Below are 13127 nucleotides of genomic sequence, written 5' to 3' on the forward strand. Positions count from 1 at the left end.
TAAAGCAATTTATTAATGCGACAATAATAATTGTACAGCAAGAGAGAGGAACAAAATCAGGAACAGCCAGGGTCAAGTTCGAGCTCAAGCTAAAGAATCCAGAGCCAGGAAGGTCATAAGCCAAGCCAAGTCATGCAGGGAGAAACCACAGAGACTAGAGGACTGCTGGCAGTTATGCACCTTGGAGCACAAATGCAAGGGAAAGGTCTGAAAGCCATCAGGTGATATAAATAGTGAAGTGTGCAACATCATCACTGAGCGACGCCCAGGCAGCAGACAAGTGATGATGCAAACAGAATTTATAAGAGACCGCAGTCAGCACATGTCCAAGATGGCTGCCAACAGGATGGCAAGGTAAGACCTTGACAGTACCCTCCCCTCAACAGCCCCTCCTCCGCGGAGCAAAAAACGGTTTCTGAGGAAAGGGAGAATGGACATCAGTGGAGGTAACCCAGGCACGCTCCTCTAGACAATAACCTTTCCAGTGAACCAGGTATTGAACCTGACCTCAGAACAGACGAGAATCCAAGATGTTGCTAACCTCATACTCGTGATTGCCCACAGGAATGGGATGAGGGCAAGGAAGTGAAGAAGTATAAACGATTGTAAACCATTGGCTTCAAAAGTGACATGTGAAAGACATTGGAGATACGCATGCCAGGAGGAAGAATTAAGGGCATAGGTCACCGGGTTCACCTTACGGAGGATGCGAAAAGGACCAACAAAACGAGGTGCCAGCTTTGGGGTGGACCTTGAGGTTGAGATTACGGGCCGACAACCACACCCTCTCCCTGACCTGGTACAAAGGAGCAGATAAATGTATCCAGTCTGCCTGGAGCTTCTGACGCTGTGCAGAGACCCGTAAAGACTCTTGAATCTGCACCCAAGAGGAACGGAGGGCACGAAGGTGATCCTCCACAGCCTGAAAGTCCTGTGGCGACAACGACTCAGGCAACGCAGCCGGTTGGAACCCATAATTGGACAAGAATGGAAACAATACGGAGGACGAGTTGACGGCAGAGTTCCTGGCAAACTCTGCCCAGGGTAGCCAATCAACCAAATTGTCCTTATGGTCAGAGTATATGGTCAGCAGTGTATAAATTGCTCCACAGCTTGGTTGGAACGTTCAGCGGCACTATTGGACTGGGGATGGTAGACCGAGGAGAAGGAGAGTCGAATACCCAACTGGAAGCAAAAGGCGCACCAGAACCTGGAGAAAAACTGACTCCCATGGTCCGAGACAATCTCCTTAGGCAACCCATGTAAATGAAAAACCTCCCTGGCAAACACCGAGGCAAGCTCCTGAGTGGTAGGCAGCCACTTAAAAGGAACACAGTTGCACATTTTGGAAAACCGGTCGACAACCATGAGGATAACAGTGTACTTCGAAACGTGGGAAGTTACACAAAAAAATACATGGCCAGGTGAGACCAGGGATGCTCCACATTGGGAATGGGATGCAGTAGGCCCAAGGGAAGGTGCCGCAGAGATTTGTTCTGGGCACAGACCGAATAAGCAGCCACATACGCAGCAACATCAGTGTGGAGAGATGGCCACCAGAACTGACGGGAAATAGCCCAGGTCTTGGGATTGTGGTACGTGTGCAACAGTCTAATGCACAACCCCTCAGGTACAAAACATTTGCCAGCAGGTCTCTCAGTGGGAGCAACAGGTTGGGCAGCCAAGATCTGTTCCTCAAGAGGAGAGGTTAAGTTGGTGCGGATGGCAGCCAGGATATGATCTGAAGGTATGATCGGTGTCGGCTGGGAGTCCTCCCTGGACAACTCAGAATACTGGTGAGACAAGGCATCAGCTGTAACATTCTTGGAGCCGGGAAAATAGGAGGCCACATAGTTAAAACAATACAAGAATAAGGCCCATCTGGCTTGACAGGGTGTGAGCCTCTGGTCAGATCTGAGATAGGTTGGCCAAAGAGGAAACGTTCCTGATAAATTTCCGATAGTAGTTGGCCAACCCAAGGAAACGCTGAATGGAACAGAGACCACTAGGGCGAGGCCACTGTAGAACAGCAAAACCTTCTTGAGGTTCCATAGAGAATCTCTCAGCAGAAATGATGAAGCCCAGGAAGGCAACCAGAGACAGGTGGAATTCACATTTCTGAAGCTTACAGAAAAGCCCATTCTCGCGTAACCGTTGCAGCACCTGTCTGGCATCCAGGTAGTGTGATTCAATATAGTCCGAGTAAATCAAGATGTTGTCCAAATAGACTATCACGCATTGCTGCAACATATCACGAAAGACATCATTGATGAACTCTTGGAAGACAGCAGGCGCATTGCACAAGCCAAAGGGCACTAAATATTCGTAACGACTGGTTCTGGTTATAAACGCGGTCTTCCACTCATCCCCCTTCTTAATCCTTACGAGGTTATAAGTGGCCCTTAGGTCAAACTTGGTAAAGACTGTTGATCCCTTGAGGCGGTCGAACGATTCAGTAATCAACGGAATCGGGTATGCAATCTTGACCATGATGCGATTGAGACCCCTATAATCAATGCAAGGTCTCAACTCACCCCCCTTCTTCTTTACAAAGAAATATTCGGCACTCGCTGGAGAAGTGGACTTGCAAACGTGCTCTCGGGCAAGCGCATCCACCACTTACTCCTACATGGCCTTATTCTCCGCAACCGAGAGAGAATAAACCCTGCCACAAGGGGGAATGGCGCCAGATTGCAAGTCTTTGGCACAAATCGTATGGACGGTGAGGAGGAAGAGTACCAGCACGCACCTTGTCAAATACATCTTGATACTCATGATATTCAGTAGGCAATACTGAATCTGAGGAGGTACAAAGTACCTTAACAGGCCCATGAATACAAACCGCGTCACACTGTGGAGACCAAGAGAGGATCTCAACTGACTGCCAATCAAAGGTCGGATTATGTTTCTGAAGTCAAGGGTGCCCTAAAACAACATAGTAGTGTGGGGATGATATAACCTGGAAACAGGCTGACTCCCTGTGAACAGCCCCTATAGCCCATGTCAGCTGGAACAGTCTCATAAGTAACCTGTGCCGGTTGCAGGGGTCTGGCACCAATCGCCTCAATGACCAGTGGAGCAACACGGGGCTGCAAGGGTATGGAATTCGCAGCAGCAAACGTACTGTCAATAAAGTATCTGCCAGCACCGGAGTCTACCAATGCCTGGGTAACCACAGAGCCTGCTGCCCAGAAGAGGACAACTGTGATTAGCGGTTTATCTTTACGGGAAACTGGGGATGAGGAAATTCCACCTAAGATCTGCCCCTGACAGAATCTTAGGTGCGAGCGTTTCCTGGACGGGTAGGACAAGATTTCAGGAAATGTCCACCAAGGTGACAATACAGACACTGGCCCTCCCTCCTCCTAAAGGCCCGCTCAGCCTCAGAAAGGCGAGTGAACCTTAGTTGCATGGGTTCACAGCCAGACGCACCATCCCCAGGAGGCATGGGAGGTGAGGGAGAAATGGATGGGAAAGAAAACGTAGGGGCCAATCTGGTAGGAGACCTCCACAGGTGCTCCCTAAATGATGATCTCTCCCTGAGCCTGGTACTGATCAAAATCAGGAAGGAAATGAGAGCCTCGAGCTCATCATGGAGATCCTTGGCTGCGATCTTGTCCTTCAATGCATCGGAGAGACCATGAGAGAAGACCGCCACCAGAGCCTCATTATTCCAGCCCACCTCTGCTGCCAGGGTACGAAATTCGATTGCATAATCAGTAATGGTTTGAATACCCGGTTGAATGGACAGGAGCAGCTTAGCAGCAGAAGCAGAGCGAGCAGGCACATTGAATACCCTACGAAAGGAGGCAACAAAGCTCGGGTAATCAAGAATCACTGAATTATCTTTCTCCCATATTTGATTTGCCCAGGCCAAGGCCTTGTCCGAGAGCAACAAAATTAGGAAGCCCACCTTGGACCTGTCAGAGGGAAACGCCTGAAGAACCATCTCAATATAAATGCCCACTTGGTTTAGGAAGTCATGACACTTCAGCTTCAGGAGCAGGAACGGCAACAGGAGCAAGGTGTTCATAAGCAACGCCTGAGCGAACTGACCCAAATGGTGATCTTGTTAAACGAGCCTGGTAACCAGCATGGGAAGTGAAGTGACCCCTGCATTGTCAGGATTCATGGCCCTTGCTTACTGTCAGGGTGCCAGGAAACCAGACCACACAAAGATACAAGTAAAATAATGCAATGTATTAATGCGACAATAATAATCACGCAGCAAGAGAGAGGGACAAAATCAGGAACAGCCAGGGTCAAGTTCAGAAGCGGGTAGTCATCTAAGCCGGGATCGAGTCCAAGAATGGGTAGTCATCCAAGCCCAGATAGAGTCCAGAAGCGAGTAGTCTGCCGAAGCCTGGTTGTCAACCAATGCGGGGTCGTCTGCCGATGCGGAATCCAGAGCCAGGAAGGTCATAAGCCAAGCAAAGACATGCACAAAGAAACCACAGAGACCAGAGGACTGCTAGCAGTGATGCACCTTGGAGCACAAATGCAAGGGCAAGGTCTGAAAGGCCTCAGGTGATATAAATAGTGAGGTGTGCAAGATCATCACTGAGCGACACCCAGGCAGCAGACAGGTGATGATGTAAACAGGGTTTATAAGAGACAGAAGTCAGCACATGTCCAATATGGCTGCCAACAGGAAGGCATGGTAAGACCTTGACAGTGGCTGGCTGTCACCCTGCTGTGGCTGCTGGCTGGCTGTCACCCTGCTGTGGCTGCTGGCTGGATGTCACCCTGTTGTGGGTGGCTGGGTTGGTGGCACCCTGTTGTGGGTGGCTGGCTTGCTGGCACCCTGTTATGGGTGGCCGACTTGCTGGAACCCTGCTGTGGGGTGGGTCGCTGGCTGCTGGCACCCTGTTGTGGGGTGGGTGGCTGGCACCCTGTTGTGGGTGGGTGGGTGGCTGGCTTGCTGAAACCCGGTTGTGGGGTGGGTTGGTGTCTGGCTGCTGGCACCCTGTTGTGGGGTGGGTGGCTGGCACCCTGTTGTGGGTGGCTGGCTTGCTGGAACCGTGTTGTGGGGTGGCTGGCTGCCGGCTTCCTGTTGTGGGGTGGATGGGTGGCTGGCTTGCACCCTCTAGTGGGTGGCTGGTTTGCTGGAACCCTGTTGTTGGGTGGGTGGCTGGCCCCTGGCACCCTGTTGTGGGGTGGGTGGCTGTCTGGCTGGCACCCTGTTGTGGGTGGCTGGCTTGCTGGCACCCTGTCGTGGATGGCTGGCTTGGTGTCGCCCTGTTGCTGGTAGTTGGCTCCTGGCACCCTGTTGTGGGTCAGTGGCTGGCAACTGGCACCCTGCTGTGGCTGGCTGGCACCCTGTGAGAATCCCACTTCTCAAAACTATAGGGGATACTCACTCCTGTCGTTGGAGAAGTTTGCAAGCTGCAGATTCCTCTGCTAAAACTTTGGAAGATGGACTAGCAGGAATCCCCACCCTCCCACCCTGGTTTGTTTGTTTGTTTGTTTGTTTGTTTGTTTTGATTATTTTTTTATTTGTTTTGTACACAAAAAAGAGGGGGTGGCAGTTGGGGTCTTTGGAGGCATTAGCATTCTTGGAAAAGTTCACAGGGTGACCCATCTAAGGTATGGAGCCCTCTAGTGGATCCCAGTTAATGGTGGATTAACGGGGAAGTGGTAACAAAGGGGTGTCTGTTTTGAAGTGTGTTTGTCCCCGAGCTGGTGTTGCGCGGCTGGGGAGTGTTAAGCATTAATGCTGATACACAATTTTATTTTGGTTTTGGTGCTTCCCAAGACCAGCAACCTTTATGTTCTGGGTACTGGATTATGTATTGTTTCTGTTTTAAAAAAATGTTTATTTTGTTAATTTGTTTGTAAAATGGCCAGGCCAAATTTTCTGCAGATTGGTGTCATGCGTTATTTGTTCAGTTAGGTATGGGTAATTTTTTTTTTGCAGAATTAAGTATTGAGTGCATGTATCTGTAGTACCCTAATCATGTACATTTATAAAATGTTATTAGTATTAATAAATACAAAAAGTTAATGACCCCCTTCTTTTCTATATGATCTACTTTTCCTGACAATGAAATGTAATTCACATTTAAGCAGTGTACAGCTATAGATTTTGAACCTTCAGTTGAATATATGTATTCAGATTTTTTAAATACAGTATACAGCGTATGTTTACAATGTTATTCCCAATGTCTCTTGTCGAGAATTAGTCATGCTTGATCCTGCTTGCTCCAGTATGCTTTTACTTACATATTTGCAGCACTACCCCACAAGTGAGGATTTTAGCCTTAAAATAAATCTAAGCCCTAATTGAATAACATTTACAGTAGTTTACCAAAGCATTATATATCATAAACAATTGCCATGCATTTTTTAAATACTGTTTTCACCTTTTATTCTTTTCTTATTATATTTATGTACTACCAATCTTCTGCAGTTTGCAGCAACTTCCTGTTTACATGCATGCATTCCAGCAACTGCTACGCATAATTTCTTAGAGGGAATTTTCTGATTGTGCAACAGCGGAACATCCCTATGCAACTGTAATCTTCTTTGGTAGAGCATACTACAATGAGGGGAAACAACTGGGAGGCAGAGGCAAAGTATTGTCACATTATAACAAAGTGCCTTCACAAGGCACTTCATCATAGGATAACCTGGTTATATCTGAATAAATACTACACATTTAAGTATTCAACAATACTTTTAAAATTACTTTACCTTTCTAAAACTTACTGGAGATTTTAGTGGTTGATTTGACAAATACTGTACTTTCCTGAACTTGCCCTCCCCAAATGCCCCTAGGATTTCTAGCAACTTGTTTAACATTTACTGTAGGCTGAACTCTTATCTAGGTATGCTGAACGAGCTACTACAGCAACATTGCCGGAATCAACCTGTTCTTTTTAAATATGCCTCAGTACCCCTGCAAGTGACAAACTATTGTTACAGAGCAATAATATTACAATCAGAGCTATACCTTAGCAGGAATGTTAGACTTACATTCATGAGGGCAGAATCCATATTTCTGATCTTTATCAAAGTCATAGGTAGTGGAGCACCAGATAAATCCATCATTGCGCCCAGCATCAGTGCAGCTGTTGTATTCTTTTCCACTGAATTTGAAAGGAAATTTGCAGAATTCTCCATCAGCATTTCCATATTTGACCTTCACAACTAAAGCAGATAGTAAGAGTTAACAAGCAATCAATGCAATAATGCCAGTAAACGCACAGTAGTACTAATTGCGAACTTGTTTTAAATGTTTTTTTTTTATTTTTAAAGTTACAAGAAAACTATAAGGGAATAACAGATCTCTGGAAAATATCTCAAAATGAGTTTAAGACCCAAACTCATGTTTCTCATTGTTCACTGAGTGCATGAAAAACCTTCTGCCTAGTAGGGACGAGTGAACTGGACAAAGTTTGGCTGGCAGAAGGTTTGACAAAGACAGTGGGAAGTCCATAAATCTCAAGCATAGCGCCAAAAGCGATGAAATTCAAAGAGATTCAAATGAAATTGAAATTTGCCTATTTGAAAGCTGTTGCTAAAAAAAAAAACAGTATGGGTAACTAACCAGGCACTGCCACTGGGAACATGTACCAATGCAAAAATAACAGTGGGAGGAGGGTCTTTTTAAGCGGCCTAAAGGGCATTATTGAAAATACACAAATCTTTGAAATAATATGCTTCATGGAAGGCCTCAAAAGTGTATGTGATGTTATGGAAAAGTACAATGTAGACCTTTAACCATTTTACTGCCCCCCGTCATACGCAGTGGAAGCAGGGCTTTACACACAATACATGCAGCTGTAGTGTATGTAATTCTAACAAGCCAATTGTCGGCACACCCTGGAAATGGCAGCCCCCACATACCCCTGCCATATGTCAGTGGACTCAAAACAAGCATGGCAGGTGCTGCCTGGTAGAGGGGAAGATCAGTGAAAGTGTGTCCGCTGATCCACCTTCCGTGTTAAACGTCACTTCTGGGTACCGGTGTCACAAAACGGCTGGGGAAGACAGGTGAGACATCTGACCCTTGATTTCTTATTAGAGAGAACCTGTCGCCAAAAATGAATCACATAGGGAACTTTATGTCTCCTATGTGAAGAAAAAAAGTTAAGTAAATAAAAAAATATATAAAATTGTGTAACAAATTAAAAAAAAAAAAGTTAAACTCAAGCACCTAAAATCTCATTCAAAAATATATGAGCCCCCCTCATCCCCAAATACACACATGCATGAATGTAAATTCACACGTAGGGGGCGTCTGCGCAGAGAGCATATATTGCGCTACACATGTTATACAGTACATCACTGTTCACGCTGAAGTAAGAGCGATAATTCTAGGCTCATTTATCATACCTAGAGTAGTTGGAGTGCATGTTTTTTGGCTAATTTTTCCTGTGACACACATAGGGCAGTCCGTTGATTTCAATGGGCTGCGCTACAAGTGGCAAAGTAGCTCATTGGATATTTTGACATGGTGTGGGTTGCACATTTTTTACTTTGTGTATTGCTGCTTTTGTCACCCGTTTTTTCATGTGGCAAAATGTGTTTGCTTCTGTGTTTAGTGTACAATTAGTTAACAATTAATGACCTTGAAAGCGCAACTAGGTCATTTTAGGTGTATAAATGTGGAGTTGATGGGTAAAGGGTGTATGATAATGAGGTCAGCTGGTAAGCGCCTTCCTGTGTCTTACTGGTTTCTCCATCCCAAACGTACATACCGTGTTTCCCCGAAAATAAGACCTATCTCCATTTTCTAGGATTACTACCCTACCCCGAAAATAAGCCCTAGTTGAAATCCTTGTAAAATTATATAATCTGTGCTGTAAAAGTATTATATAATGTCTAGTGTGTGTCTATATGTAACGTGATTGTAGAAAATACCTTATATACAGTGCCGCTGGGCGGTCGTGTGACCCGCCGGAGCTCTCCTCCTCCTACCAGCTGACATTAATGGCCCCTCCCTCTGCAGTGCTCAGAGCAGGGCTGACGCCAGTGGGGATCCCGGCATCTCCCTCAGCAGTGCCCAGCGCGGGAAAGAAGAGCTCCGGCAGGTCATGTGAGCGCCCAGCAACACTTTAAATAAGGTATTTTCTATAACATTACATAAAGACACACTGGACAAAATATAATCAATTTACAGAGTGGATTAAATTATTTTAAAAGGACTTTACCTAGAGTTTATTATGGGGATTACAGAGATGTTGACTCCTGAGCTGGCAAAGGAGGTAGGGGGGGACGGAAGAAATAAGACATCCCCCGAAAATAATCCCTAAGCATTTTTTGTACCTAAAATTAATATAAGACCCGGGCTTATTTTGGGGGAACTACGGGACTAGCAAGTGAAACTTTCTAAGATATACAGTAAGGGTTAGGGTGAAGCCTTGTTCTCAAAATCAAAGAAAGATTTTCTTTTTCTGCAACTAAGGTACCTTAATGGTATTTTGGTACATAGGGGAGCTGGATTTTTTTTAAAAAAAGGTGAACTTAGCTGTTAAGTCTTGACATATTCGGTATCTAATTACTTGACACAACCTCATCTTTTATATTTTACCAAAAATATGGCAATATTTTGCATAAGTGTAGAACCCTCCTAGTGAGTATAGGTTGCTGGGTACATTTAGTTTAACTTTTCTGTAATCAGTGGAGCAGGGGTTGATTGTTTTAGCCTGATCAGTGTTACATAGGCTGCTGGTCTTAATGCTTCCCCTGCATTCTAGAAACTTCTTGAATTACAGTGAGAGGAAGAATGGGAGGGCAGTTTGCAACTTTTTGGGAACCCATCCAATCCCTGGAGAGGTGGGTCCAGAAGGTTGTGGGAGAGCCCATAAATATAAAGCCTAAAACAGGGGGAGCGTGGATCCTGGGTTAGCCCTGCCAGAGAAGTCCCTTGTCAGAGGGGCTTTGCCCTACTGGGCAGTCTGCTGAGATGCTGATTGGAGATCACAGAGGTCCCAGTCACAGCATTGGGCTGGAGAGCCTATTCCTCAAAGTCTGGGGTTTCTATTTTATAGTCTGGAGACGCACTCTGGAAGATACCATTTGGAGGTTGTATGGAAGAGGGTCCAGTGGTTAATGATATTGTGAGTTTGCATCTTCTTAATTAAGAAGCACGCAGTGGATATCAGAAGGTAGCAGATGATGATCCTGGCGTCTTGTGAGTATTGACCTTTGAACGGTGCCCTAGAGACTATATGCAGTTCTCAGAAACAAGTCCTTGATATTCTCGAATTTATTAATATATTAAAGCAGTTGTTACCCCCCCCCCCCCAAAAAAAAGGGGAAAAAAGATCCTGTTTCTTTAAAGCATGAATGACAGTACAGTGCTTGTGCTGTGTAATTTGTCCTTTTGATTATCTAAAATACCTGGCTGATCCTGCCTGGTGCTCCCTTCCCCTCTGTATCTGACCACGTTTATCATGGCTGCTGAGCCATGATACCATATTCAGTTTACAAACCTTCCTCATTCCGCTGTCTCTCCTCTGTTCTCTCTCCCCCTCCCCCTCCCCACCTGTCAGCTGGTGTCAGTGCCCACTCCTCCCCTCCTGCTGCTAAAATAACCTTGTTGTCCTTATACAATCCCCTGTGTTAAAAATTATGTGCCCCTGTGTATGTGCTTTATAAAAAATATGCTGTTTTTAGACCTTATTTCAGAGCGCCACTCAATACTCACATGACCCCCCGCAACTCTCCTCCTCTCCTTTCCTCCCTTCCCCTCCTCCTGGGTAATGTCAGCAGGGGATTCTCAGGATTCCCCCTGCTGTAATTTTCAGATCGTGAGAGGAGAGAAGTGGGCAGTCACCTGAGCTCTATGCAATGGAAAATTGTATACTCACCTTTCTGTAATTTTCCTTTCCTGGTGCATCTTCATGGCAGCATACAATAGGTTGTGCTCCGCCCCCCAAAACCTGATAGGACTGGTTAACTATAAATCAAAGACAGACCCAGCTTGCAGCATTCTTTCTAACTCTCACCATTTGGGTGGGAATCTGTATGCTGCCATGCAGATGCACCAGGAAAGGAAAATTACGGAAATGTGAGTATACAATTTTCTTTTTTCCTGGCGCATCATGGTAGCGTACAATGGGAATTAACTCGCTATATGGGAGGGTGCAAGAAAAAATTATGTAATGGTCAGTAGCATAAGTATGCATTTTTTTTTTAATTTTTACTGTCGATATGCCGGTTTCACCTAATAAAGTGTAATGAAGGTGTCCTAGGAGGACCATATTGCTGACTTGCAAATAGCCTCAAGAGACACTCTGCACCGCTTTGTCCACAGAGCTGGCACTTCACTTTTTGAATGTGCTCTTAAGTCCTCCGGAAAAGGAGGGTCTTGTGAAGAGTATGCTCTTTTATTGTCTTAACAATCTAGGAGGTGACTGAACATGTTGATGCTGACCGACCCTGCCTTAAGCAATGCTGGAACCAAGCACAGATTTCATCTTTCCTGAATAAAAAGGTAGCTGCCAAGCAGGTCATCAGAGTTAGATCAACATCCAGGGGATGTGGTTCTCTCACTTATTCAAGAAAGACCGTAAAATAATTTCCTAGTTACAATGAGAGGAGAAAGATACCCCATGAATAAAAGTCTGGGGATGTTAGGACTGTTCGGTCCAGGTAGAACGTTAGGTGAGGCTCCTTGAGTGCAAAGCCTGCAGCTCTGACACCCTTTTCAGAGAGGTTGTAGGAACCAGAAATATGGTCTTCAGGGTTAGATTGCACAGTGTAGTCAATTCCGTAGGATAGAAGTGATGCCTTGATAGAGCTGAGGACCATAAGCAAGTCCCACATAGGGAGCAATGGTTTCCAGGCAGGTCTATAACTTCATGCAAGCCTTTTAGGAATTGCATCACTAAAGGGTTAAGGAATCCTTAAACCCCTGTAGGTGCAGACAAGGCTGAACTTTTATCATATTTGAACCTAGGCCCCTGTTAGGTCCCACTTGTAAGAACAGCAGAACCTTGACTCGATTAGTTGATAAAGGACTCCAGGCTTTTGCTGTGTGAGATCTGCATAATTTACCCATATTCTCTGTTAGGTAGTATTCATGGAGATCTCTCTGGCTTGACACAAGGTAGCCACTACCTAAACTGAGCACCCTTGACTTGGTAGCCTCCTCCTCTCAACTTCCATGCCATCAAAAGTAGTCTCTTTGAGCTGGATGGCAAAACTGGCCACAAGAGAGCAGATCCGTCATAACTGGCAGTGGTGACTCAACTGTAGGAGAGAGACACTAGAGCCCCCTAAGCCAAAATGGTATAATTGCAATTACTGATACAGGAAGTTCCACTAACAGCCTAAGAATTCTACCGTTCCACTGCTGTATAGGCACTCTTGCTTCTCTTGTAAAAGGAATGAGTGGCAGAAGGACTTTGAACACTACGCTCAGTTCGAGAGCATACTTTGCCTCATAAGCTGAACATCCCATGACCTTGAGCAGCCTGCTCTTTGAAATGCATCCCCCAACCTTTCTGGCTGGGGTCTGACATGATAATGCTCTATTCGAAAAACAATTGGTTAGTTACAAAAACCAAGGATACTCAGACACTGTTCTGCTGGAAGAGATTTCGCTCCTAAATCACCTTTGGCTTTCTCTATCAAAGGACAGATCTTCCTTTGTCAAAGTTATACTGAATTTATTTCCGTTGCTATTGCAGACAGTAAGACCTTTGTGAATGCCCTGGGAGAGGTGTACAGACCGAGAGGGTAGCACTGAAATTGGTAGAGAAATTTAGGATGGATTGGGACAAGTAGGTAGGTGTCTGATAAACCTACAGAGCATCCAGTCTCCCAGATTTATCAATGATAGAATTGACTGGAAGTTCTCTATTATACACAACTCCAATTTTCTGTGCTTGTTGAGTTTTTTCAGGTTTAGCACTGGACACAGATTACCTGATTTAGATTTTTTTTTTCTTTGCTAGGAACAGAGGTAAATCTAATCCTCATCTCCGCTGGGCACTTGGAACCTTCACAATTGCTCATTTTTCATTTAATCCAGCTACAAACTGGACCAGAATTTTACACTTTTTACATCAAATTTGGTAGCTTGGCTGGCAGAGATCTGAAGGTGGACAACATCCACCAATGTCACACCAATATAGATGATGTGGCCCACTGATCCTGAATATTTTCCATCCAGG

General features: G+C 45.3%; 1 protein-coding gene across 1 annotated transcript in view; it reads right to left on the reverse strand.

Moving 5' to 3' along the window:
- The window catches only part of MMP2 (matrix metallopeptidase 2), a 317663-nt gene that overhangs the window by 233200 nt on the left and 71336 nt on the right, over positions 1–13127 (reverse strand). The window contains exon 5 of the mRNA XM_082270399.1: positions 6976–7149. Coding sequence (XP_082126525.1) covers positions 6976–7149 — 174 coding nt within the window. The remainder of the gene's footprint in view (positions 1–6975; positions 7150–13127) is intronic.

The sequence above is a fragment of the Pelophylax lessonae genome, assembly GCF_965119305.1.
Source record: "Pelophylax lessonae genome assembly, chromosome: 10".
In the NCBI taxonomy this organism is placed as follows: domain Eukaryota; kingdom Metazoa; phylum Chordata; class Amphibia; order Anura; family Ranidae; genus Pelophylax; species Pelophylax lessonae.